Genomic DNA, 26,775 nt, shown 5'->3' with positions numbered 1-26,775 from the left:
ATTGTTTCTACCTGTAACGAGGGTCGGATAGAGCTCAATCCAGCGGCTGCTGTTTGAAGAACGATTTACCCCTAAGCCACTTCCCATAGGCCTTGTACCTCTTCTTGGGCGCATCCTCTTCGGTAACGGTCAGGGGATTTTCGCCTATTTTAACCAGCTCCGAGTAGACATCTGCATCCTCGTCGATGCCTGTTACCATAAGGCCTTGATCAAGCCACGTGCCATCGACATAATCCTTATATTCTGATGAATCGATATCTACTGGAGTATCGCTTGAGACGACGAGCGGGAGGTTTTGCGGATGACGAATATAACGTTCATAATCCTCCGCTTCGTGAGACTCTACAACTGGATTTAGAGCGTCCTTTACCGCCTTGGTAAAGGTCCACTGCGTTGTCTTGGACTTTTCAAGATCCGACGGCTTCTCCTTCAATGTATCCGCCGAGAGAGAAGCTTTGGCTGGCGATATGGCGCCAGGCCCGCTGTAGATGCCCCAAATCTCCCCGCTTTGCGATCCGCCTTGCGATGGTCGTAGCCAGTCATTCCGAGACACATCCCTCCCTGTTACTCTGTCAGAGAGCATGGCCGAAGCATTGTCTCCCATGTCAAGGGAGAGTGTCTGTTGGCGGTAGGTCTGGGCCGAGACTAGCGACTCAGATGGTGATGTGGGCTCCTTCTTTACTTTCCTCTTCTCGGGATCGACATCACCATCCGTTCGGACTCGGAAAGGGCTGAGATCATATCTACCATCCTGAGTTGCCTTCAGAGGTATATATTTTATGGTAGAGTTCATCTTGTACGCAAACATCTTAGGGAAGGATGATAGAGTAGCTGGTCGATAGTACTCTAGCCAGTAATCATCGAATGATTCTGCGTTCTTACAACGGCTGAGGGCTGTTGGCGCAACGAATGGCGGTATCTTCCGTTCCTGGAGATGAGCTGGTGTGAACCAGTTGATGTAATTAGGCCTTCCCGCCTCTGTCCACTCTTTCGGGCTGGCGTGGTGAAGGTAGTAGTCTGTTGGCAGATCCCAGAGCATAGGTTCACCATGTGAGAAGATATAGTTGCCAAGAAAGAGATTGTATGCCTCTTGTCGCTGACTGTCGAGGAACGAGTTGTTGTAGTATCGCTTGAAGCTCTCTATCATATCTCGAGAGTGGCTGGTCCATTGATTGATCTTTCGATACGTTTCCATCGTGTTGACGAGCTGAGAGCCACCGTACTGTACCGCAATTGTATCTCCATGGTCATGCCACATGTGGGTGAAGAGATTTACAGCATCAGTATCGTACTCGACAGAGGTGTTTTCAAGTATACCAAGGGCGTGGAGCTGATGACCCAGCGCACGCTTTCCGATAACAAACTGTGCGGCATTTGTGCGATCTAAGCAGTCGATACAGTTGGTGCGAGCAACGCCGTTCTGGGCCGTCAGGGGGGTTGTGATTCCGTCGCCGTTTTGAAAGAAGCCGGTTGTTTTCAGTACTGACTCGGCGATGGTTTCTAGATTCCCGATGACGTCGCCGCCACGGATCTTGGATGCACGGCTCATGTCCCACGCCTTGTGTATAATCTTCTTGTCAGCTGGCAGGAATTGATTGAGATAGTCTACGGCATGTGTATACTCTGCTAGCAGCTTTGACTCTCTAGGCGTTCTTTCTCTGGACTTGATAAGGTTGAGAACGTATATCGGAGCGCCGTACCGCTCAAATAGATTATCGAAATGAAGAGCGGCGGCGCTATAGAATGGATCTACCAAATTAAGTTCAATGGGCGGTTTAGGAGTCACGCCGGTGCTGTCCTGGGTCCAGTAGAGAGGTATGCTTCCACGATGCTGGACGTACGAGGTGTACTGAGGACTGCAGTACGGCCTGGGGCCAGGAGCGTGGAAAGATGTTGTCAAAGATTCCGCAACGATTTGCTCCGTCTCAACATCGTTGGCGACATATCCCTGATATTGAGTGAGAAGGTGATGATGTTGGTGTTAGTGGAAATGCACCACTTACTAGGTCGTTCGCACCTCGTTTAAGGAAGCGGGCACCTGCAAAATACCGTGACCGCCTGGCAATCACAGTGATATGAGCAGTTCGGCCATATATTGAAAGTGCTATGTCGTGTTAGTTAGCAGCACATGCAGGCTGGTAACGACCAACAACTTGCCTGCCTGGTCTATGTATCCGTGTATGATGGGCCGACACCAGTCGTATGGGTCCTGAAGGACGTTGACGGCGGGCTCCAGCAGATAGTTATTCCACACAAACATAGAGTTGAGATCTTCATTCGGCCAGGGTACAGTGCCGTTCGCTAGAGATGCCCTCTCTCGTGTGATATTGTGCTGGAGAGTTCGAGTTATGTCATACGAATAGCTGTAGTAGAAAGACTTGGTCAGGTCCAGGGTGTTCAAGATGGTTAGGAAGCGCTGTTCCTCTGGTTTGTTGCGAACATCAACCTTGGTGCGTCCCGGCGTCAGCGGTACCAGCTCAGTCCCTTCTACCTGGTGGATGTAATGGCCACCAACCATGGCAACGGTGCTCTTCTTGGTGATAAGAAGCATGTAATACGGGCCGGTGAATTTAATAAAGCCAAGTAGCCCCCAAGTGGTACAGCGCAGCTTGATGCCACCAGATGCGCGGTTGCCATCGTCGATGGTGTCGAGGAGCTGGTTCACTTCTCTGAGGCTGTAGATGATCTTGTCATCCGTGATATTCAGGTCGGCGCCTTCTGTAGTCCGGTCGATTTTCAAAATGCGATACCGCCTCTCACTCACATCCACCCCCACCATGTAGTAACGGCTGACGGTCTCGTAGAGGCTGAACTTGTGCATTTTGTAAAACGACGGTCCGTCATCCTGGCTGCTTTCAGTGTCGCCGTCGTCGTCTTCAGCCGTGGGGTTTGCGGCTCCTTGCGCGCGAGCCGCCGAATCGGGGCTTGAGACGCGGGCGAAGGGTTTCGCTACAGCAGGTTCATCGTTGTCTTCTTCCGGCTCGCGGCTCCATCCGTTGGCAGTGTTGGGCGAAGCGATACTAGGAGCTTCGATATTCTGCTGCAGCAGGGAGGCTGGGATGCTGACGTCTGAAGTCACTGGCTGAGATGGGTTGTAGTCATGGCCTGGGGTGTCCTGATCCATGAAGGCTTCGGTTATGCATAAATGGCTGAGGATCCAATGGAAGAGGGCGGTTTCTGGGAGCCTGGCAATATTATCACAGGCGCCGTTGACATGTGACTTTTGGAGAGCTGTCTGGAGGAGGCTGGAGGCATTTGTGATACCCAGCCGAGCATGTCGCGGTTTAGATGCCGTTGCGAAATGCCCACTGGAACTGGATAGCTTGATACCAACCGGGCTAGCGATTGGAGTAGGTAGGGGTAGTAGTAGCTTGACGTGATGTTGCCTGAATGGCTCTTATCAAGCGCAGTCATTTGATGCTTTTGGAATAATGATATGTAGTATTTTACACAGTATTTTATGGCAGATTAATATCTATGCTATATGATCTTCTGATAATACTGAATGCCGATAGAATTTTGGACAAGCACATGCAGCTTCTGGGTGGTTTCTTATAAGAGCATGAATGAATGTCAGTAGGTATGTACCTATTGGGGTGAGCAGGAATTGCGGAGGTCTGTGCCAACGTGCATGCCATCATCTCACATACATGGATGTTTACAAGGCCCAGCAAAGCCCGAACTTGCTTAAGATCTGCCACCATGGACCTCCGCTGCGGAGTTTCTAATGCTACCGTCCGAGTTAACGCTACGGGCGCTGCAGGACTGCTAATTTAGTGTCTGATATCGCCGTTGCTGAGGTACCTGCACTAATTACAGTTACCTCTTCAGGTATTTGCGAAAGCAACTCGGCCTCCATTGTTTCTGTGCGGCACGCGATTCTCTCTCACGGGGGCCTCCAAGAGGCTTTTCAAACAACAGCATCCCGCCTCGTCCAGTCGCATCGCCTCACGACTGCGTCGGCCTAGACCCTCGCTGCACCTCTCGAATCATCCTAGAGCTGCGCATCAAGCCTCGCCCTGTCGGATCGCTTCCCCGGCGCGGCCATTGCTTGACTGGCCTCGGTCATGCAGAATGGCATTGCAATAGTGCCGCCTTTGGCAGCGACACAGCAAGTGGCCGATTTCGACCCGACGACGACGAATACATGGTACAATCTGACGGCCCTTGCCCGAGCAGTCAATGTGACGCGATATGCCCCTCTGTTCGAAGACCTTGTCATGGTTGGTCCGCGCATCGTCATGAAGCTTGGTTCTCTTATGGCGGCACCCGATTCCCTTGCCCTTCCCGCCCAAGACGCCATCTCGTCTGCGGCGGCTTCTGCATCCGAGCAGGAGATTCTTCGCCCCATGGCCACCGACTCGAGCCTCTATAGCAACATGATGAACGTGGCTGCAGCTCCCGGTACCCAGGCGGCTTCAGCTCAGCCGCCGTTCATGTCTTTGGACGGCGTTCGAGGCTTGGGGAGCGTCTTCGGCTATGCTACCAGCAGATGGGCGCTCTCGTGCATTGCCATGGCTGTTGTTCTTAACCGGACTCATATATTTGCTGCTACGCGGCGGAGGTTGCGACTCCGTTGGCAAGTTAGACTCCTCCTGCGAATCGTTCCTTTTGTTGTGCTTGTCTTGCAGTCCCGAACCCTCCTACAGTCTATTCAGTGCCAGACCTCGCCCGATTTCTCGCAGTTGCGTTGGGGCGATGCCAACAGAAGCTCCGATCTCATGTTCTCACACTCAAATCCTTTCCTAAATACTATGAGCTCGTCTTTACTTTTCGGGGCTTCAGACGAGCAATCTTGCGTTGCTGCCGACATGGTGCCGTCATCAGACCCGGATGCTCTTCGAGAGCTTCGAGGATCTCTTTCCCGATTGTGGCCTCTCTTCGGCACTTTCTGCCTCAGCCAATTCCTCGAGACCATTTCCTGTGCGGTTCAGGGCCGACCCGTTGCTGCCGAGACGGGCATGACATTGTTCGAACAGTCGCTTGCCTTTGCCGAGGCTGATGCTGCTGTTAACAACCAGCTTGGATGGGGCGCGTTTTCTAAATACCAAAGCCCAGTTCCCTCATCACTTAGTCAAGGAGGTACCGTTGTCATGACACGAGCAGCAATTCTAAGGCGTGTCAATACGTCACCTGAAGTCTTGTGGATCGCTTTCCTATCCTCCATGACACACATTACGAGCCATCTCCTGGGCCTGTTTGATCTCCAAGCTAAGTACCGGCTTGTCAACACAGGATTCTGGGGGTTATGCTTCATGGGTAGTCTCGTATGGAGCTTTTTAACCTTTGAAGCGGATAATCCTGCGTCTCAAGGGTTTTTTAGATTTCCCACCGTCTGCATTATCGGATTTGTCCCCCACGTTTTGATACTTATTGGCATTGTTATGTGTCTATTTGTCTATGGCCTTGCGTTGTTGCTCACGGCTGTGATGCCGCCTGCTAGTCAAGAACACTCCAGGATGACCTTTCGCCAACGTCTACTCCGCGCGCATGAAAATATGCAGGCCAATGTCTCCTTATCGGAACTTCGCATCACGCGGGAAATGGATTTTTACACTGCCCTGCTAAGAACAGGGTTTGCCGCTATAACCATGGCCAGCGAGGCTGTATATCTGAATGAAGATCGTGGCGTCAGCTTGAAACACCAGACCTGGCTTGAAGAAGCCCGTTATCGAGAAGCAGAGGAGCTGCGGAGGCAATGGATTAGCATGGGTCTCTCTGACCCGCGTTACGACCAAATCGGTACCATCGGCCTAATACCTGTAAAAGACGGGCCCCTTTTGCCTCCTAATGGTTATAGCCGAGAGCGTGCTGCACAAAAGGTCCCCCGTGGCCGTGGCGATAAGGTGCTTAAGGTGGGCATTGGTGCTTCCGAGAGGAGCTCGAGATGGCTGCTGGCTTTGGAATTCCTCATTGGTATCAACAAGCTTCTGGCAAGAGTGTTTGCCTTGTCCGTTCTGTGGATTCTTGGCGTCTGCCGCCTCCAAACCCGTCCTGCTTGGCTGCTGTGGCTCGCAAGCCGTTCGAAGACGCCTGGGGCTGATAATGGTTCGAGGCAGAACCGTGGCTCTAGCGGAGGCAAAGATGCCATGGCGAAACCTCTGGAGGGTGAGTCTCTGAGAATGGATGCTCTGGATATCGAGGCCGAATTCAGACGAATTGATACAAACCAAGACGAAGAGACGCTCGATGGGGATCTCTACAAGTACTGGCTCAAAGGTGGATGGTGGGGTTCCAACGACATGAGCGGAACGTATCAGCCTCGCGAGGAAGAGGATGATTGGGATAACACGAGCGTTATTACTATGACCACAAATGGAGGCGAAACGGAAGACGAGGACGAGGACGGTTGGGCATCAGATCAGGGGAGCGGACAGAGAACACCTACTCAGCGCTCACCACGGCCCGAACGTGAAGGTACTCCATTCCTTGATAGTCCACTGGCGATGGGCGATCTTGCTCGTCTCCTGCACCCTACTAGTCTAGAAGAGCGACAGGAGGCGGAGAGACTCGCGGCTCACCTTCAGAGTGATCGCATCTTGACGAGATCTGGCTTCAGACGAATAGAGCAGCTTCAGCGGACGAGAATTCTGACGGTGCAGAGTCCAAAGGCAAAGCAGACAAGCAAGCTCGGTCCCCAGGGCCGCCTTACAAAGCTTAGCCCAGACGAAGAAGAGCATCTCCTGGAGCAGCTGATCTGGACAAAACGGCAAGGCTCCCCTGCCAAAGATGATCAACAAGACTCCGGTATGAGTGAAGCTGCGACACCGGCCGAGGGCGAGAGTTCTCCTTGTGTAGTGTGCCAATGCTCACCGCGTACTGTTATCGTATGGCCTTGTCGTTGTCTTAGCTTGTGCGACGACTGCCGCGTGTCTCTGGCTATGAATAACTTTGACAAGTGCGTGTGCTGCCGTCGGGATGTTATGAGCTTCAGCAGGATCTATGTCCCTTAGGAATTGCCGCGTATGCCACAGCGTCAAGGCCTGTTGGGGTATAGCCGTTTCGATCTTGAGAAACTACTGGTTGTTGTTTTATTTCTTCCCACTTATTCTTTTTTTGTCACACTCATACCTGGAGTTGGGAACTGGGGGGTAGCTTTGATTATTTCGTCTCCGGCTTGGGAGTTTTTTTTGTGTCCATTTTCTTTTCCTAGACTGATGTCGGAATATATATACTCCTACTTTCAATAGCGATATGTTTTGTTTATAATGTCAATTGGGCTCTACATGCCAGCCCATTCTATGCTGAAGCTTCTCACGGCAGGGGGGGCAGTATCTGGACTTGTGGACGGCTGCCGGCCCCCTATGAGAAACGCTTTCTTTACAGCTGTTGCCAGTCTGCCACCGCCTACGATATCAAGGATAGGTATATCCTCCTCCCAGCCATACTCATTTGCCATGAAATGAGCGTGGAAACGCAAGGGATCACCGGGGTAGACACTGTAACGGGCCCCAAATCGTAGCCCCGGGGTCATAAAGTACCCATTGCCGAGCATAAACTGGCATAGCGACCCTTTCTCCGAGTTACGGGATTCCACAGGTAACGCATAAGCATCTGGAGAGACATGGTTGGCGCTAGATGTTGGTGTGACGCCCAACAGAGTCACTTGGCTATTGCGAGAGAAGGGGCTGCCGTCTGATTTGAGGCTATCAGGCGCTGCGGAACTGGTGGAGGCAGGGGTTGAAGTGGAATCACGCTGTCTCTCAGCCTTGCTGGCTGCTATGGAGGCTTTCTGGGCGTTCATTTCCGCAAAGACCTTGTGTGCTGTTTGTTTTCGCAGCCGCAGCGAGCTGATGTACGCCCTCCGTGAGTCATGGTCAAGGGACTGCAGAGCCGACTGGTGGGCGGCCACATCATCTACGACGTACGCAACGTTTGTACGAATTAGAGCATCCACCTCTTCAGGCCGGAGCTCGATTGGCAAACCAAGGAAAATGTTTTGAGTTGGTTGCTGCGGAGTAGTTCCCACCAAGGTGCCGTTTGTGTTTGCTCTTCGGCGGAGGGCGCTCACGGCATCTGGGTCAAACACGAGATACCGTCCCGAGATATTGGCAATGCGGATGAGCTTAGGGGCTTCCATTGCGGCTATGATCCTGCAAACGCAATGAAGAGTTAGTTCATGTGTCTGCATGCAAAAATTGAATTGATTCCTTTGTGTTTGTGTTTCAGGGGGTGTAAAGTCATAAGTCGTCTTCGTAAAAATTTGATTTTGTCATCAGTGTTCAGTGGATTGACAGATATTCAAGGTAATAATCATGTAGGTGAATCCCAAGAAACATTTTTTCAGATGCAATGCAGTTGATTGCTTACCTTGCATGTTTGTGTCAGTCTCTCTTCCCCAGACTCTTCAAGTTTGAAGCGAGAAGACAGAGAGAAAAAGGCGACAAGAAGACATTGAATAGAAGAGAAGATTTTTGAAACTTAAATGAGATAATTGAGCTATTGTGGTGGGGAAGCTACATGCACCGATAGAGAAATATCGATCCACTTAAAATTCGCTTAGGGAGTTTAGGCACCGGTATATCGTTTAAGGTTCTCCCTGTTAAGTGCATAGCTAGGTAGGTATACTTGCTGCAAGAGGCACCGCAGACCTCACTCAACAAGGTGCGTTTTATCCGTCTCACGCAAGATCTATTAATTCTGATAAGAGAGTGTTGGGAAGCAATAATTGAACCCGACTAAAAATCAAGTTTAGGCTTATTCTCATTTGATGGCGCATTTGAAGGTCCATCATCTTCCAATGGCGGCAAACTATACGGCGCGATGACAAGCCCGCTCGAAGCGCTGAGCTTGAAAGACATGTCCTCCTTCACCCAGCTTCCTTCCAATCCACCTCCCTTTTCATGGAAGATGGGCAGCGAGTGAATCCTGAAAAGTCCCTGTGCCTTGGTATCATTTGCAGAGCTTCGGTCAATATGGTGTTGAGGCTGCTGCTGGAGCGATATCAACTCCACCACACCGTCGCAGATTAGCTCTGCCCGCCGAACGAGTCCTGTCGAACGGGGATATAGTGAGATGGGCAGCGTCATCATGACAACAACTCTTGAGGGGAACTGCCGCAGCAAGGCTCGTATCTGGTGCAAGAACTGTAGCACCTCTTGCGGACGAGAAGCTGAAGGCGGATAGAGAGTTGGCGAGAGTAGGCTGGGAACGACAATTCTGTGGATACTAGTAGGAGGCGAGCTCTTAATCTTAGTGGTGACCTCGCTGATGAAACGACGGAACAGTGACGGGCCTGAATCCATGCCGCCTCCGCGTGTGGTATAAAACTGCCCCTGAGCGACATTATCGTCCAGACGCCCTGATAGATCAAACGTATGACAGAAAGGGGCCATCCCTTCTACTGAGTCTGATATTGATGGACCTTTTCTGCATGTTATTGTTATAGCTTCTTCAAACAGAGTTCAGGAGACTACTTACCACGTGATGGAGCAGCTCTACTACTCAGAGTCTCATATCGCCAAGCAATCTTCATCTTGCTGTCCGAAGGATTAGAGCTACCAGACTCTTTAGATCGGCTCTCGCTCGCCAGCCCTGGAAGCTCACGTCGCCAGTGATCTCCAAATCCCAGCACATGTACAGAATGGCCTTGGACTAGTCCTTCAGCAGCAAAGTAGCGAAGCAAGATTCCGCCAAAATCGGTCGTCCCAGTCTCCTCGACGAGAAGACTTGTTCCCACGGGTAGTCCAGCATGACCTGCGAGCAGCTGGTCCAAAGATGAAGTTCCAGTAGAGGTGGTGAGTCTTCCATCGTGAGGAGAAGGTCGAGTGCCTGGGACCAAGAGTTTGGTTTGCTGTAACTCTGGTGCGGCCCCAGTAACACCGATTACTGTATTCCTCTTCCGAAACGACATGCTGAATATTTGAAGTTTTGGAACCTGCTTTCACCAACTACCCATGAATTCCATGTAAAGGTGAAACAGTTGGATACCGTAGCTCTCAATCTAAAAATGGTTTCTCACGGTCGAATGTACTTCTCAAAAGATATTTTAGAAAGAGCTAAAAATAAAGACAAGCCGATGCTCAGCGTTTTTACTCATTCATGACGACTTTCAAACCAAAGGGCATACAAAAAGCTTATCTTATCAATGGTTAATTGCCCCGATTCAGCACCACGGTTCAGCGCCATAAGCTATAAATATGCTTATATCCGGCATTTTGGAGCCTGTAGTGCCCCTCCAACCGAAATAAATTTCTACAACGATTTCAATCGCGAAAGATCGTCAACTCCAACGCCAAACGAAGCCGATTCTCCGAACCCTTTGCTGAATATCCACGAAGATACTCTTGCTTCTAAGCAGCTAATTAAAAGACGGGAAAAAAAGAAAAGGGGAAACAACAAGGCCAATCTTATAAAATGTCTGGAGCAGGAAGTGGCGATGCTACGCTTTTCGAGGAAAGCTTCACCGTGACGGAATATGACCAGTCCAAATACGACAGAGTCGCCCGCATATCATGCACGTCTAGTGACTCCCAGACCGTCATGACCCTGGACATCAACATTGAGCTGTTCCCATGCTCCGTGTCCGATACGCTACATGTTGTCCTGACCACCACGTTATCACCAGACGGCAGCAAGGAGGACGATAAGGGCTGGCGAGATGTCGGCAAGGCTGGCGATGCTCCGGCAACTCTTGCCGACCTCTACGACTATGTGTGCTACGGAAAGATATACAAATTCGAGGAGACATTTGATGGCAATACCATGTATGCGGGTCCAAAGACAAACTCTAGAGAATTCTGTTTCTGTTGAACGAGGAACAACTTGGCTAACGCTTTCATTCTTTTTTACTCCATAGTAACGCTTACGTCTCTTTTGGCGGATTGCTCATGGCTCTGCAGGGCCCGGTTAAGAAACTAACACCACTGCGAGTTGACAACATTTATTTGTTGGTTAAGCGGTAAAAAGCAGCAGTTTGTCAATAAAATTACAACATCGAGGAATGGGGGAAAATACATCGCTCACGGGCAACTTCACTCATAGAGGAAACACAAAATTCGACAATTTAATGGAACGGGAAAGAGATAATAAGAGGTCAAAGAGAGAAAGGGAGCTAGTCCCAACGCCTTACAGTTGTCTTGATGCAACATGGCAGCAAAATACAAGAGACAGAGAGAGAGAAAGATATGAATCAACAAACTAGCCTACGCTGCTTTAACCGACCGTTTGCTATTGTGGCCGGGCCATTCTGGCTGATGCGGCCCGGGGAAGGGAAGGTCTCGGTGCATCCTGGCCTTGATGGCGGCTAGATCAGGTTCGTTGGCCTCGGTCAGAATGCCATGGCGAATGAAGAAGTCGATCATGACCAGCGCGCAATTGGGCTTGAACTTCCCGGCCCGCAGATCCCTCTTCACCTCGTCCACGTCACACAACAGGAACTCTTCCACTTCGCCGTCTTTGGGACTCGGCACGACGTCAATAGGTAGCTTGAGGTTATAGACCCACTGGCATTCGGGATAAATGTAGCCGTCCTCGCCAACGTACTTTGCCTCGGTGATGTAGATGTAGGTGACGTTCCCAACCCATTCTGCAGTGCCACGGACTAGAGGATCGGGGAGACTGGCTTCTTCGTCAGCCTCTCGGATGATGCATTCAAAGGGGTCCTCGCCCGTCATGAGGCCACCAGCCACGGTGTTGTCCAGCATGCCGGGGAAAGTCGACTTGTTGGATGCTCGCTTTGGCACCCAGAGTTTAATCCCATAAGGAGCGGTTGGATCTTCGACATAGGCAACCATGTGGACTCCGTATCGCGCAGTGCCAAACAGGCCCATGGCAGCCCTTTCCACGCTGAAGAGAAGCTCCCCCTTTCGAGCATACACGGGCCATAGCTCGTCACGCCATCCTTTGAGAGTCTTGAAGGTGCCCTTTTCACGCCAGTAGCCTGTCAATGTCGATACAGCACGGGTTCGCTCCTCTTCCGTCTGCGGCGTCCTGAACAGCTCGACGGTCCGGTCAGCTGTGTTTAGCCGCATGTCTCCCCGTATGTCTTGGGGTGTTTGAGACAGTTCATTGATGACCCAATCAGGCACGTAGCCGATGGCATATTGTCCGTCTTCATCTTCCCACAGTAGCTTGAACAGTCTACTACGCAAGCTATTGGCCTCGGCTGTCTCATCGTCACTGTACGGAAATCTGTCATAGGCGTTCAATTAGTGGGCTGACGTAGTTACAAAAGCTCTGCCATCCGCCAGAACTTGAACAAGGGCTTCTCTTGAGAAGTAACTTGGGTTGAAGGAGTAAAACGCACTTGTCAGTGTCACAAATGAGGTCTAGATTGGTCTTCGACATGGTGCTCAAAACGGTAGCTATCTGTATGCGGTGATTAGACGCTTCTGCAAAATTGCAAACTGAGATGACGAGAGTCTGTAAAATCCACAGGATCCCACTGGGAAATATATAAGTCTGTGTTCACTCAAGTGTCAGAGCACCACTTGGCACAAGGCATAATGACCCTCTCAGGTCTTCGTTCCTCATCAACAGCATGAAAGAGGCTTCATGGCTATGCCAGCAGGCAGCAAGCCAATCAAGCAATCAGTGCGTTCCACGTACTTGTAAACGATCAGAATCTGCAGGCGAACAAGGTCTAAATCCAAAATTATGTTTGTTTACCGGTGAATGATCGGGAGGGAACAAAAGAATGCCTCAAAGGTGACCTTGTAGCCTAGACGATGTTGGTCCGGCGGTGGATCTGCGTCTTTCCAAAGGGTAATTGCCGAGGACAAACACCAAAACAGAGGGCTGTTATGTCGTGTTGTGCGGCTAACTGTGTTGAGTAACCCGGATGCGTGTTGGACGATATGATTCATTCAATTTCATAGTGATGTTTGCAAATACATCTTTTTGTTCCAGCATTTTCTTCATCCAAAGCAAGCAAAAGTCAGACACCAACTAAACTGCCCACTTCGATCTACCCCGCGGCCCCAAGAAAAACCTCCGAATCCAACCTTCTCTTCTCCGTCTCTTTTCGCTTTCTCACGAGTTCAACACCATCACACACCCCAGTCGCATCGCATCGCATCGCATCCAGCAATAAACCAATCGCCAATATCTCAACAACAATGTCCGGCCCTCTCTTCGGCATCGTCCCCGCCGGGCAACCTCTCATCACCGATCCAACCTCCAACCCCTCCCCCGCCTCGTTCCTCTACGCCCTGCCCACGACAAAGCCCTTCTCCCACATCGTCGTCTTCCTCCTCCCCAGCGTCGCCCTGCCCGACAACACCGCCGCCGCCATCTACCTCACCACCGCCCGCGAGGCCGCCGCCAGCCCGACCCCAAACTTCCGCTTCCTCGGCGCCATCGGGCCCGGCAAGGAGAGCGCCATGTTCAAGGTCGGCGGCGGCGCCGAGGCCGACGGAGGCGGCTTCATGATTGGCATCTCGGTCGAGCCCGCCGACGGCGTTGGCCAGCGCCTCCATGAGCTTGCCGCCAGCAAAGCGACGAGCGCGCCGGCATCCAACTCTTCTGGTTCGACGACATCGACCGCCGTCCTCGCCCAGCGCATCATCCAAAACGCCTTCAACTTCCTCGCCAGCTTCAGCGGCACGGCAGGCCCCGGCGGCGTCGAGGTAGTTCCTTTGCGGGCCTTTGAAGACTGGTGGCGCAAGTTTGAGTCCCGAGTTCGATCTGATCCCAGCTTCCTCGAGAAGCAGGCCGACTGAAATCTTACTCCTTGTACAATTACAACTGCTTCGGCTGTGCTCTTTCTTCCCGTCTGGCTTTGTAGCGTAGAGCGAATCTCATCTGCTTTTTTTTCACCCCTCTGCCCATCCACCCATTCTTCGGCAGCTCATGTAAGGATTAGAAGCGTTTTAATATCGTGGCTCAACAAAAAGAACAAGAACACTGGCGTAAACGTGCAAAAAGGCTGTGGTTCAAATATTGTGTATACACTAGGCTCGTATAGAGCTATTCTAAAAAAGACTGGTTATACTACCTGGTGAATGCGAGAATCTCCCATCCTAAGCCCCAGCTTGGAGATATCGGCTTCACCAGAACTCCCTATGTACCCAATTTCCAAAAACAAGAGGCCGCTATTAACGGGGCAGTCGGGGAACATATAGACCAAAAATGAACGTGTATGAATGAAACCGACAACCGTGAGATTCCATCAAAGCTTTGACATGTCTATCATACAATCATGACTTTCCTCTCAGAGGAGCTGCTTCCACCGCGTCGTCGCTAGCTTTCCTGCGGTATCATAATGGAATTCTTCAACCGTGTCGGACTTCCGGCCCTGCTGCGACGGCCAGCGTTCAGCATTTGAAGTGTCGGAGCAAGTCGCTCGCAGCTCTCTGTCCGCAAAACAAGCCCATGCCTATCCATTACTGATGGGGGACGCATCCCCTCAAACCGCTCGAAGCTCGCCTTGGTTCCCGACAGTCGGTTGCCTCTAGCAGATCTTGACGTCTCTCCGCCGTCCGAGCCGTCAGTTTCGTCGGATTCTGTGCCTCCAAGCTCAAACTCAAGCGCACCGCCTTCCTCTAATAACCGTTCATAGCTTGTTGGGTTTCTGCCGAAGAGGTTTCTCACAAAAGACGAGCTTCTAGATTTCCGGAAACGGCGGAACTTGCCTAGCACTCTAGGGCCCCATTCGGTTTTTCTTAGGAGGTAGCCAACGAAGAGGAGAATCAGCATCAGCACCAATAGACCAGAGACAGGTGAAGAGCGATTTGAAACGACATCGTCGTCGTCATCGTCGTCATGGTAATGAGAGCCTGGAAACAAGGGTTTGGACCCGGCAAGTTCAAAATCAGAGGGAATCTCCAATCCTGTATTGCTTCCGAATCCAACAGGAAGTGCTGAGCCTTGTGGGGGGATCTGTCCGGCAGCGTAGAGAACCATTTTGCCCAGAGTCCAGCTGACCTCAACGCCTCCAATCGTGTCAATAGGCTGGAAGGGATCTAAAAACCCCTTACCTTTCGCCTTTTCCACAGCTCCCTTGGTGTTGTTGACTTTTGTGCCGGGAATGTCCCCTAGACTGATCCGCGGGATGCCAATGCCCTCATATAGCACATTGATTAACCATGAGGCTTTGAAACAAGCTTCCCTGGCGTTCTCTGCCTTCTCCTCCATCGTCTTCTTTCTCTTATCAAGTCCATGTTCAATTACCGACCAGTCCTGGCTGCAGAATGCATTAACCTCCTGCTCGTATGCGATCAAGTCGTAGACTTTGCTCTCTTGGCCAAAGACGCCATGTGTTGTGTGCCAGTACTCCGAGACGCCAATGAAGTGGTTCACATCAAAGTCAATGGCGGGCACATGCTGACCGTTGAGTAAGCACGGGTCATCCTTGCATGGCACATCTTTACCCAACAAGGGGTACGTCTTACGGAGGCATTCTTCAAACATGCCGGTTCCAACAAGCGCAAAATCGGATGATTGCTTGCTGCCAAGGGGCTCGCCCTTGATGGAGGTTCGCAAGCCTTTCGGTAGGCAAGGGTCCGGAATGTCGCCTTTCGCTTTGCCGTACTGCTCTTGTAAGCCTTCGACAAATCGTTCTCGCGCCTTGTTAGCCCCAAAACCGAGCCACGTAGCTGTAAAGACCTTGTACTCCATAGGAGAGCCATCTAGGCGTCGCAGTCGGACCAGCTTAAGGTCGTTCGCGTGTTTTTCCGTCTCGGTTGAGTTTGGTGCAAAGGCAATCTGTGCCGACGCACCACCCATGTCTAGGAAGCCATAGGTATTATGGCCTTTTCCGTGCGCATGTTCGTCGGGGTTATCGAAGCCGCCAAGTAGATAGTTGGCAGCGATCCAGCCGTACAAGCCCTCGGTCTCGCCTGAGATGACCTGAATACGGCTTGCGCAGTCGGGGAGCAGAAACTGTGTGTTGGCCTGTAGATATGTGCAGATGCCTTGTAGCAATGCCGTTTGCTGGTGCTTGGGCAGGAATCGAACGCCAGCGGTGGCCAGGAGGAAGATTGGTGTCTGGGCGACCTGGGATGCTGGTATCTCGTCGAGCGCGGTGTCGATGAGCGCTTTCAAATGATCGGGCCCGACAGAGGAGACGTCTTCAGCAAAGGTAGAAACTCCCGGATGGATCTTCTTGCTCTTGTGGAGCTTCAGCTTCGGTAGTACGTGGGCATCGGAGGCAGAAGCTTGCTTGAGGGCCTTGTTGGGATCCTTCCATTTGTAGATGTACACGCGGGTGCCGGAAGAGCCAGCATCGAGAATTACACCGTATTGACCTGCACAGCCATTCCATATTAGCGGATACCAATTTCAGATTCCTCTCTCTTTCTCCTTCTTGGCACTTCCTCCTCCCAATTCCAAGCCGGTGGGTTGCGCGTCTTACCCATGTGAGCATGCGGACTGCCGAGATCGAGTCCAGTCGAGTCAAATCAAGTCTCGCGCGGCGCCTATCGAATCGACTCGGATCGGTTTGTTATTATTACTTTTATTGAGCTGACAACCGCCAGCTGGGTCGAACAAAGCGCAGCAGATGGATCGACTGGCGCGGCTGCCGATCCGTCAATGCGGGGGTTGGATGAGAATCAAAGGTCGCAAAAGTCGAGACAAAGAATTCTTTGTCTCTCGACAGGTGGTTATCGTGGAATGGAGGCTTCTCGAGGGGGCGCAATCATTAGGCGATAAGAAATGTATTTAGTGTAGGATTGGCAGGTTACTTTGCGCAGGGGTATCGAAACAAAGGCTAGCGAGCGAAGTGAAGGAGATTGTGCCACAGAATTAGGGATTAGGAATCGAGGCTAGGCGATCAAGCGACTGAACGAGAGACAATGCAACAATCGTGGTGCGACGGGTTGCGGACGGGCATGTGCAAGGGAAACCGGAAAATCGACATGGAGATTGAGAAAATACTAAAGTCCAACACGGGCACGTCTAATTACGTGGACTGGCAGCTGTCGGGCCACTGAGAGGCGCTGAATGCCTCACGCCCGGGGAACCGACGCCACAGTGCGCTGCCATTACGCCATGGGCAAAAGCATCTTATCTAAGTCACTGTACTTGATCGCCCACGCAAAGAAAACACAGTTACAAGTTTCTATACTTTTCATAGCCTATCTATAAAGTACACGCCATCAGCGGCCACCATCCTCGTTTCGTCGCTGCTAAAGATAGAATACGAAGTCATCCGCAGTAGCTCAATCTGCCACTACCACATACAGGTGATGGCTGTGATAGCACCACCAGCATCTGCACAACCCTGTAATACCGCCTTGTTGGACTCGGTCCCCCACGCATCACGAGCATCTCCTCCATCCACTCGTCACCCGTGCTTGTACTCGTACGGAGTACCTTTATCTTGGACAGCACTGAACGTAACATGAATGTCTCTCCCGGCGGCCGGCACACGTTTCCCAACTTCGGCCTGGGCTGCACTCGTTGCAAACGGCTGAATACCTTTGCGCTCGTCCAAACAAGCAAGGGGCCGGATATCTTTGCGCAGGCTCCAATGACCAGCACTGAACCGGCGGCTTCGTTTCCACCGATGAAATGCGCACTGTCGAATGCTGCTCGCAATTGTCATATGTTATCCGTTCATGTGTTATCCGTTGATGTGTGTGTACTTGTATCTCATCTGCGCATTGTATTGACACCCTCCTCGTATCAACTGTCCACTTGTCTCTATGGCGTAATCCGAGACGGCAAGCCAACTTTCGGATGAATGGTGGCACTTTGTATCGGATGGTTCTGGTGTAGGTTACCTCGTCTGACAAGTGCACAACTCGGTCTCTTTTCTGCATGTTGGTCATGGGTGCGGAGGTTTTGTGTAATTGATGACACAAACAACTTTTACGCGGCGATATGTGCAATTGTATGCCGTATTTAAATGCTGCAGATGGCCTTTGTTCACTCATGGTATCTTGATCTCACCCTGGATTGAAAAGATGATCAATTACTGAACGTTGCAGGTTGTTTTGCTTTCATGACTGTTCTCATTACAACTCCCTTCAAAGAGATTGCCAGGGCGCGTACTGCACAAAAATAGATACCAATTTTGAACCGAGATCTCGTTGCTGAACTCGATCTTCTTTGTTATAGATCTCCCAATGGTCCATTCACTCTGGCTTGACTAGGCGGTTCGCCAGTCTTGAGCCCAGACATGAGGCCAACACTAGCCCAAGGGCCACCTCGCTGGGGAAAGCCTGGGGAGTTCGCACCTGGCTGTCTCATGCTGCCTCCCCTGGGCAACCCTTTGTTGCTGGCAATATTGGCAGGGAAAATATCTGCTCGTCCATGGCCGCTTGTTGTACGGCGGTACGACTGGGTTTCTGGGGTGAGGCCTGTAATGATGGGTTAAGGTGCATCCAATGGCTGTGGATAGTGGTGTACTTTACCATGAGATGGAGTCCTTTTTCTTATCCAGGGATCTTCACGCTCGTTCCGCTGAAGATTGGATCCAGACGGACCCGTGGTGAACCCTGTAGTATCGAACCGTGGCCCATGGCTGAGAGAGTAGACTGGTTCATTGATATCGTGAAAATTTGAATGAAAGCCGTGTGGCTCCTGACCGTTCGTTGCGGGCTGGGGTGCTGAGCGAATGGAATTATCGACGGCATCGTACGCTGCTCGCTCAATTTGGCCCAATTCGGCTTTTCTCTTGACTTGATTATAAAGCTCCTGTGTCTGATAAAGCTTGCGATTTTTATCTCTAAGAGCCTCCGCCAGTTCAACATTCTTTTGTTGCAAAACGTCTCGCGAATTCGTCATACCTGCCTTGATAAGTTCAAGAAATAGGAAGGATAATCACTGACATCACTAACCTTCCAATTTCCCACGTAGTCCGTTGATTTTCGCATCTGAATCTCTGGTAATTTGATCACATCGAGCCCACAAGTCCGAGTACTTTTCTTGTAATGTCTTGCACAGGTGCTGCTGATAGTGTAGGTTTTGGGTAATTTGATACGCCCAAAAGCCGACAGCTCGTCCGGCGCACTCCATGACTATGCCGGGATTCAATCCACTGAGTATACACGCTTTATATTCTTCAGTTGGATTGAGATTGGTGAAGAAGATGCTGTCTGCTTTAGCCAGTTGGATGTGGCATGCAGGGCAAGTGTTGCGCCCCTGATTTTCTGGTGTCAAGCCAAGCTGTTTAGCGCATTCAGAGCAAAAGATGTGACTGAATAGTGAGCAAACCATGAGCATGTATTCGATCAGACCAGGCAATTGATGAGGAGACTCACCTGCAGCTTGTGACAACAGCATGGTCGGTAAGCTGCTTTCTACACTTGAGGTTGTTACAGGTGAGTGGATGATCCATTTGAAGCTGAGTTTAAGCGTGCATCCAATGGACCACGGAAAGGGGTGCAAATGTAAATAAGTGAAGTAAAAGGGAGCTGTGGATATGTGTCGTAACTGAACCATCAAACAATCTGGAGGCTCCGAAGCGGCCGGGGATCGCGACGATTGATGCGTTAAAAGAGTTAATCAAGCTCTTCAAAGAGTTTTCAAGACGTTGGAGCAGATGAATGAATTATGTCGAACAAAGCCCTTGCCTTCATCAGAGTTTTAATCGGGATGCACTTGCCTCTCATATTTCTGTCCACGGGTCTCTTCTGAGGCAACAGCTCGGTTGTAAAGTCTTCTGCAGGGCTGGCACTTGCCTATCACGAATGAGGCAGGCACATTTTGAAGATTTCCTTTATCTGAGCCTTCCACATTGGGGAATAGTAGAACCATTGACAGGTACCTAGTACCTAGTAGTGCCTGTACATTCAATTATATCATAAAGAAATGGCCTCAACGTCTAATGATGGGTCGGACAATGAAGTGCAACTGTCGCCATATCTTAGTATGGCCCTGCAACATACAGTCAGGTTGCCCTATCAGACCTATCCGGCTTTAAATATTCATTGCAGAATCTTCCAATATAGTATGACTAACGCCATTCTGCGGATATCCCTATGGATTTAATCTAAAAACAATAGCAGCTAATGCCCCATGAATGATCCCCTGACCCCCAAATGCAAATGATCTCGACTTGCCTACATCGATCCCGTGTCATCAAATTTGTGTGAGTGCAAGCGTCATAACCGCAAGACTTGGCACCGGCTCTCAATCCCATCAAACACACAGGTGTTGTCAATGGGAACATATTGGTTTGTAATGATTTTAATCACCTCTTGCGCCACCATCCCTCCAGTCACGGCAGAGATGTTGTGCAGCTCCCCGCCAGCTGCTCGTGCTAATTCTTGAGCCACCTGAGTCAAGCGCTCATTGCCCTCGAGAGCCGGTGCCTTTTGGCAGACTGCATTTACAATCTCATCAGCAGATGCCGAAGCAAGCGACGGCACGCTCAAGGCAAGGTAGATGGGGATCAGCGATGTCGGCATTTCCGGCCCGGCAATGGCAGCGACTTCATCATTGCTTAGCTCTCGTTCTATTTGAGACATGGTCTCATATTAGTAACGGGAACAAAGAGTTGCTTTCAGCTTGCCACTTACCTATGATCTGCTCCATGCTTGGCGGCGCTTCCCCCGTGTTGTTGATAAGCTTAACGAAGCGAGCGTTTTTACAAAAAAGTTCAACTTCCTCCAAGTCGATGTTTTCACCTCTTGATATTTTCTGGACTCTGGAGAAGACGTCGTTTACATCTTGTCTGGCTTTGTCCTTGTAGATGTTCTGCAGCTTTATGTAGACGCTGGACTGCGCCTTCATATCAGGCAAGCCACCAGCCACGGGTAGGCGTTGATTCTCAGCATAAAATTGCTTCAAAGCTTCAGCAATGATCCAAAAACTGGACTTGGATTCTTGTTCATCCGTATGCTCGTAATCAAAGACCTGCTTAAGCGATGAAGGGACTGGTGGTAGAGACACATGCTGCATTACAGCTGCGAAAGCTTCATCAAAGTTCTCTTCACCTCCCTCGGGGTTGTCTCGCCTTGTGACCTTGGATATGAGTTGGCGAAATTCCGTCTTTTCGCTGTACGATGTTGGGTAAGCGCCGCCGTGTTCCTTCTTCCAAATGCCAAGATAGTAAAGCAGAATTACAACCATGGGAAGATGGCCGTGGTCGTGGTGGTCAAGACTGTCGACGTCTTTGGTCATTTCATTGGCAAACTCAGAGAGTTCTGGCCAAGGAGATAGCAACCTCAGGTCTGTCGTTGCAGTCTCGTCGGGGTGAGTATCCACAATGGGAAATGTTCCTGGTAGTGTGATTCGGAAGTAGGAGTAGAAGCCCACTGAGTGGATGGCTATAAGTGGCGTCCGATGCTTACGGCCGTATGCCTCAATGGCTTCAAGCATTCCAGGTTGTAAAGGATGGCTATACATGATCATGGTGAAAGTCTCTGGTGCGTCAAGTAGCTCTTGAAGACTGGTGGCATCCTGGGTCAATTAGCCTTGAAGACGCCATAGATGACACGGGAAACGTACCGTCACGGTAGAATTCCAAACTCCATCCACCTCTGGATTAAGCTCAAGGAGCAGCTCCGTACAGCACTGAGCTCTCGATTTACTGAGACATGATTCGTCTAGGAAGAAGTTGACGCCCAAGTCTACATCCTGGACAACGGCACCATCGGCAATGGTGAATTTGCCAATGCCTAAATAAAATTGCAATGTAAGTAACCACACTCAGACTTGGTCTTTGGGTAAAGGGCCAACAAACCGGGTAAGACAAGGTTCTTCAGCGTTTCTATCCCAACTGTGCCGGCTCCCGAGTTAATAAGCAAGAGATTGGCCGATTCCAGTGCCGCCTGGCCTGAAGCAGCCCACAGCCTGAGCTGGCGATCATACTTCTTTTCCTTGTCTGAAGGACCACGAGGTACGAGAGGCGTTTGTTCCAGTACCTCTGTCATACTGTGCAAGCGCTGCCTGAGCTGCCTGTGTGGATGGTTGAAGTTGAGATGACTGCTGGGCACCAGCGGGGTAGTGGCAGACGGCCCGGTGCGTTTGTCGTGAGGATGTGAGTGAGTGAGCGAGTGCTATTGAAAAAGTGCAGAGTTTGGAGGGGTAACACTGTGTTATTTGGCAAATTCCCAGCCAATACAGAGCTTCTGATGTTGCAAGTGGGCAAGGATTGATGTAGTTGTTGGACAATGTAGGTACTGAGAGCTACCACATGTAGCTATCGAGGGGCACAAATCCAAGCTCCTACTATTGCCTACTGCAGACTAGACAGAGAGCGCCAGCTGCAATTAGTCCGCATTAGGCATCAGTGGTTCCCAGAATTACCAATATTTCAATGCATTTACTCTGTATGAGATTCATCCTCCGTACGTCCACTGCAAAAGAATAAATGTCTGCCACCTCAGTTTGGTTAATTAATTAATTATTTATTTAAAAAGAACATTCTACCTAGAGGTCATTGATGTCACCTCTTGCTGATGGAGAAATCTGGGATTTTCCTTTGCGTTATCTCTACTGGAGTGCTCATTGTTTTCTTGAGGTGCATGTGCCTCTTCTGTTCAACATACCTATTGCATTCACTTGCATCACCTGAACGACATATGTCACAATAATCTCGTTTTAACCAAAGTGAAACCTTACAAGTACAACCTTTAGCCTCATGGTTTTCAGCTCCAACAGGCGCCTACGATTCTTGTGTCATAACTATAGACTCTTGGTCATCTCCTCTCTTTGTGCAGATATTCGTAGCTTTGTTTGTATCAAGCATTCTTTATTATTCCCCTCGATTCAACTATAGCCAAGAGAGTACCATGATGTCGGTTTAAACTTCCCGTACCTGTGGCCATGGCAGACGAGAATTCACCCCTCTGGCTTCTAATCAGTAGCAGTTTTGGTATAGTAGGAAGGCGTGAGTGTGATTTACAGACACCCAAACACTGACACTACCTAAGCATGTAGCAAACGGAGAGAGTCACTGGATAATTTTCTAGATTTAATTTTGTTTACAGTCTTTGACCAATATAAGAGGCTGCCTCCCCCAGCTGCACCTGACGAGCTGAACCTTCTTACCTACCTAACTCGATTTACGTCTCCGTTTGTTCAACCACTCTCGCTTTCTACACCCACCACGATCAATTAGTCTAATATTCCTTCCTTCTTTTGGAATCTTCTTGTTAATATTAGAAGGCGAGCTGCTTCTTGGATACCTTTAAGCATTCTTCTGGAAACGGCTGGGCTGATAGAGAGACACAATCCGTGTTATCCTATAAGGCAGCAACAACATCTCAGTCATATTACTCCTAAAGAAAGTCTGTCAGGCTGCAACTCGAGATACGTTTCCAATACTGGGACAATGTCGCCTCCTTCGAGATGTTCTAGCTGTGACGAGCCCAGCGATCCTCTGGAACCAACACCACGTGCGGATGATGGACAAATACCTGAAGCCGGTTTTGCTCCCATTCCTAAATGGCAGTTTTGGTTGCTTTGTTGTGGGTGAGTGCCAGTATCAGTTAAAGGAGAGCTTGTATGAGTTGACTCAATCTGACCTGTTCCTATAGGGTCTGTTCAGGCCTGCTACTGTCGATCATTGACTCCTCCATCCTAGCAACTAGTTTATACACAATCGGTGTCGAGTTTCAAGAGCATAGTTTGATCAACTGGGTCGTATTAGCCTATACTCTAGGCTATACTGGCTTCATCGTGTCATGCAGCACTCTCTCCGATATTATTGGACGGCGTAATGCTTTCGCAGCTTCATATATGCTCTTTGTGTCCTTCTCTATTGCATGTGGCTTTTCTAAGCACGTAAAGTGGCTGATAATATGTCGGGCATTTCAGGGGATTGGGGGTTCCGGTCTGTGAATATGAAATCCTCCCCTCGTGCACAAAGAGAGCGAAACACTTACAGTGCTTTGCAGGTCTATATGCCTTATCAATGATCATATTGACCCAGCAGTGTCCACCGCGACTACGTCAATATATCGGTAGCATTATCGGAATGGTCATTGCCGGCGCGGGCATTCTTGGGCCAGTTTTGGGAGGGATTTTCGCCCAATATACGAGCTGGCGGTGGATTTTTTGGATGAAGTCTGCAATCCCGACTGTGCATATGATGGAAGGACTCAGCTAACGTGTAAGACAGTGGACCCATTGGGTTTGCTTCCCTACTTGTTTTCTTTATTAGCTGGCCCAGCAGGACGAAGATGTCTTATACTCAGACCATATCGTGGAAGCAGTTTGACTTTGTCGGTACCATACTAGGCATCGCAGCTTCGGTCCTTGTTGTTTTTGCATTTCAGAATGCCGGTGAGTCCGAGCCGAAGGCCTGGAGGCGCCCGATATTCATCGCACCATTGGTGATTGGTTTGGCGTGCTGGTCGACACTCTTCGCCTGGGGATTTGCTATTGAGAAGTGGTTTGCTCAATCCATCACTCCCGTCTTTCCAATAGAGCTTTTACGAAATCGACGTTACGCGAGAAGCACTTTGACTACCTTTCTGCTGGGCTACCCTCATTTACTCTTGATATTTTTATTTCCAATCAGGATGCAAGTCGTGAGCGACAAGAGCCCGCTCCTTGCGGGGCTAACTTTACTTCCTATGCTGGGAACAGTTGCTATCGGGAGCATGGTCAGCGGAAAGGTCAACGCAGTCAAAGATCACCTTTCTGGGACATTGCGTTGTGGCTCATGGCTCATGGGTCTTGGATTCGTGCTCCTCACAACGGTTAGAGGACCTGAAGACGACGCAAAAGCTCTTGGGTTTCTAGCTTTCGTGGGTTTCGGTTTCGGTCTTTTTACAGCAGCAGCAACCAACGTGATCAGTGTTGATGTTCTGACACGGCAAAAGGGTGAGGTCCTTTTATTCTTTTATATCGCCCTGTTGGTATAATGTGCTAACCCTTTCGCCTTTCAGCGTCAGCTCATGGCATTCTTGCGCAAGCGAGAATATTAGGGGGGAGCCTTGGCATAGCAATTTCTACATTGTTCTTACACACCGAAGTCATTAACCGACTTCCAGATATTCTGACCTCTGACGAGCTGGATTACATGGAGGGCGACATAAAAAACCTAATAGGAGATAGCCTAGAAGCTGTCAAAAAAGCATATGTGTCGGCGTTCCACAAGAGTATCACAACGGCCGCGGTAGCAGCTTGTTTGGCGGTGCTATCGACAGCCTTTATGAGCTGTCATATACGCAAAAGGGACATTGAGCAGCAGCTTCAAGCGACAGTTCCGAGGGATGGGCAACAGAGAATCGTGGAACCCTTGATTCCGTTGCAGGACCTTGCACATTCGGAAGAGCCGAGGAAATAATTAGGCATGCTGTATATTTTGGATGTAACACTCATGCCGGTAACATGAGCGGCCGTCCATGTGTATGAGGGATCTGAATGACGGAGAGGCGGACATCTCTTGATTGGCACTCTTGGACGGTTGCAGAAGAGCTGCTTCTGGCTCTTGTATACGACAACTACCTCTGGCTTCAGCAAAAAGAGTAGCATAACCGAATCACCCCGACCAGCCTGTGTCTTTGCTCCCCTGTTGTATTTCTTCTTTTTCTCTTCGCTTTTGTCTTTTTATGTTCTTGACTGGGAAGGCCTCGTCACCGGATAAGAGAGGATAAAAATCCGCATAGTGGTGCCGAGCGTGGGATCCTCGAGACGGTAAAAAGTGCTGCCGTCAGCTGAAGATGCAAGCATTTGCGTGTGATTTCTGCCCCACGTTGGGAAGCGCGGGGTCATTCTTCACCCGGAACCAAGGTGGGGGAATTGGCGAGTTTGGAGACGCCCTGGAGCTTGTCGTCATTTTTGTATAGCATGATGAATGATACTAATTCCCTCTAAGAGCTATGCTTGGAATCATTTGTAGCTGCTATTAGTGCCCTCAGATCAGATACATGATATGTACATGCTGTGACTCAGTTCTCAAGGTACCTAGTACCCAATCTTAAACCTGTGCCCTCCGTTGCTATCTCGTCCTCTCCAATTTGGAGTCAACAGCAAATCCACTTTTCCTTCTACGACTTTCCATCTTCTCTCTCTTCTCCTTGAGCAATTGGCTAGCGTGCGAAGGCAACGGAGAAGCGTATCTTTATCTTGATGCCTTCCGTCCAAATCAGAGCTACCGCCAATCTTTTCCGTACTGCTGTGACTCGTTCGTCTTTCTTACAAAGCGGCTACAACCGGTCCTTGTCTCGATATAGCCAGAGACAGACCCTTGCTTCTCCATCTCTCATCCTCAAACCGGTCATCACGCAAAACAGATTCACCATCTTCACACGCACTATGGCTTCATCTGCGGCAGCTAAGCGTCTGGAGGGCAAGACTGTCCTCATTACTGGAGCGTCGTCTGGAATCGGACGTTCGACTGCTCTCGAGTTTGCGCGGACCAACCCCAATGGCAACTTGCGACTTATTGTGACGGCTCGCCGTACGGAGTCGCTGGAGGAACTTGCTGCTGAGATTCACAAGGAGACTAACAATGGAGTCAAGGTGCTTCCCGTGAAGCTTGACGTGAGCAAGGCGGATGAGATCCGGGGCTTTGTGAACAGTTTGCCGGAGGAGTGGAGGGATATTCATGTCTTGGTCAACAATGCGTAAGTTTCTCCCTCATCTTCTTATGCTATCCGATCAAAGGAAGCATCACTTTTCATTGAGTATTAGTAATTTTACTAATTCCTTGTTGCTCAGCGGACTTGTGAAGGGTGTAGCCAAGGCACCTGAAATTGATGAGGAGGACATGAACGTTGTCTTCACGACAAACGTCACCGGCCTCATCAACATGACACAGGCCATTCTACCAATTTTCCAGAAACGACCTAATGGCGGCCAGGGAGATATTATCAACATTGGTTCCATTGCCGGTATGCTTTTTTTTTGGGGGGGGGGGGGGGGGGGCCCAAAAACGAAAATAAAAAAAAAAAATAACCATAAAATTTTATTTAAATAGTTTTTTTATTT

At 50.0% G+C, this 26,775-nt stretch overlaps 10 protein-coding genes across 10 annotated transcripts in view; 4 read left to right on the top strand and 6 right to left on the bottom strand.

Moving 5' to 3' along the window:
• Nucleotides 1–34: 34 nt before the first annotated feature.
• Triagg1_9000 (uncharacterized protein) lies at nucleotides 35–3,414 on the bottom strand (the record flags this gene model as incomplete). The annotated part of the gene is made up of 4 exons (XM_062903910.1): nucleotides 35–1,948; nucleotides 2,004–2,104; nucleotides 2,194–3,245; nucleotides 3,335–3,414. The coding sequence occupies 4 exons, from the start codon at nucleotides 3,412–3,414 to the stop codon at nucleotides 35–37; spliced, it is 3,147 nt and encodes a 1,048-aa protein (XP_062752122.1).
• Nucleotides 3,415–4,067: 653 nt separating this feature from the next.
• Triagg1_8999 (uncharacterized protein) lies at nucleotides 4,068–6,953 on the top strand (the record flags this gene model as incomplete). Its single annotated transcript, XM_062903909.1, has 1 exon — nucleotides 4,068–6,953. One exon carries the CDS (start codon nucleotides 4,068–4,070, stop codon nucleotides 6,951–6,953), a length of 2,886 nt encoding a protein of 961 aa, XP_062752121.1.
• Nucleotides 6,954–7,222: 269 nt separating this feature from the next.
• Nucleotides 7,223–8,080, bottom strand: Triagg1_8998 (uncharacterized protein; the record flags this gene model as incomplete). The annotated part of the gene is made up of 1 exon (XM_062903908.1): nucleotides 7,223–8,080. One exon carries the CDS (start codon nucleotides 8,078–8,080, stop codon nucleotides 7,223–7,225), a length of 858 nt encoding a protein of 285 aa, XP_062752120.1.
• A 598-nt stretch (nucleotides 8,081–8,678) lies between these two features.
• On the bottom strand, nucleotides 8,679–9,853 carry Triagg1_8997 (uncharacterized protein; the record flags this gene model as incomplete). Its single annotated transcript, XM_062903907.1, has 2 exons — nucleotides 8,679–9,364; nucleotides 9,421–9,853. 2 exons carry the CDS (start codon nucleotides 9,851–9,853, stop codon nucleotides 8,679–8,681), a joined length of 1,119 nt encoding a protein of 372 aa, XP_062752119.1.
• Nucleotides 9,854–10,356: 503 nt separating this feature from the next.
• On the top strand, nucleotides 10,357–10,752 carry Triagg1_8996 (uncharacterized protein; the record flags this gene model as incomplete). The annotated part of the gene is made up of 1 exon (XM_062903903.1): nucleotides 10,357–10,752. The coding sequence occupies one exon, from the start codon at nucleotides 10,357–10,359 to the stop codon at nucleotides 10,750–10,752; it is 396 nt and encodes a 131-aa protein (XP_062752118.1).
• Nucleotides 10,753–11,144: 392 nt separating this feature from the next.
• Triagg1_8995 (uncharacterized protein) lies at nucleotides 11,145–12,288 on the bottom strand (the record flags this gene model as incomplete). The annotated part of the gene is made up of 2 exons (XM_062903902.1): nucleotides 11,145–12,120; nucleotides 12,248–12,288. The coding sequence occupies 2 exons, from the start codon at nucleotides 12,286–12,288 to the stop codon at nucleotides 11,145–11,147; spliced, it is 1,017 nt and encodes a 338-aa protein (XP_062752117.1).
• A 770-nt stretch (nucleotides 12,289–13,058) lies between these two features.
• On the top strand, nucleotides 13,059–13,661 carry Triagg1_8994 (uncharacterized protein; the record flags this gene model as incomplete). Its single annotated transcript, XM_062903901.1, has 1 exon — nucleotides 13,059–13,661. One exon carries the CDS (start codon nucleotides 13,059–13,061, stop codon nucleotides 13,659–13,661), a length of 603 nt encoding a protein of 200 aa, XP_062752116.1.
• A 520-nt stretch (nucleotides 13,662–14,181) lies between these two features.
• Triagg1_8993 (uncharacterized protein) lies at nucleotides 14,182–16,298 on the bottom strand (the record flags this gene model as incomplete). The annotated part of the gene is made up of 2 exons (XM_062903900.1): nucleotides 14,182–16,187; nucleotides 16,295–16,298. The coding sequence occupies 2 exons, from the start codon at nucleotides 16,296–16,298 to the stop codon at nucleotides 14,182–14,184; spliced, it is 2,010 nt and encodes a 669-aa protein (XP_062752115.1).
• A 3,693-nt stretch (nucleotides 16,299–19,991) lies between these two features.
• On the bottom strand, nucleotides 19,992–21,764 carry Triagg1_8992 (uncharacterized protein; the record flags this gene model as incomplete). Its single annotated transcript, XM_062903899.1, has 4 exons — nucleotides 19,992–20,344; nucleotides 20,409–21,291; nucleotides 21,340–21,509; nucleotides 21,575–21,764. 4 exons carry the CDS (start codon nucleotides 21,762–21,764, stop codon nucleotides 19,992–19,994), a joined length of 1,596 nt encoding a protein of 531 aa, XP_062752114.1.
• Nucleotides 21,765–26,100: 4,336 nt separating this feature from the next.
• The window catches only part of Triagg1_8991 (uncharacterized protein), a gene marked incomplete at both ends in the record, with an annotated part of 1,355 nt that continues 680 nt past the window's right edge, over nucleotides 26,101–26,775 (top strand). The window contains 2 exons of the mRNA XM_062903898.1: nucleotides 26,101–26,411; nucleotides 26,506–26,678. Coding sequence (XP_062752113.1) covers nucleotides 26,101–26,411; nucleotides 26,506–26,678 — 484 coding nt within the window. The remainder of the gene's footprint in view (nucleotides 26,412–26,505; nucleotides 26,679–26,775) is intronic.

The sequence above is a fragment of the Trichoderma aggressivum genome, assembly GCF_033847375.1.
Source record: "Trichoderma aggressivum f. europaeum strain CBS 100526 chromosome Unknown scaffold_047, whole genome shotgun sequence".
NCBI lineage: Eukaryota > Fungi > Ascomycota > Sordariomycetes > Hypocreales > Hypocreaceae > Trichoderma > Trichoderma aggressivum.
This window is presented reverse-complemented; position numbering and strand designations above follow the sequence as displayed.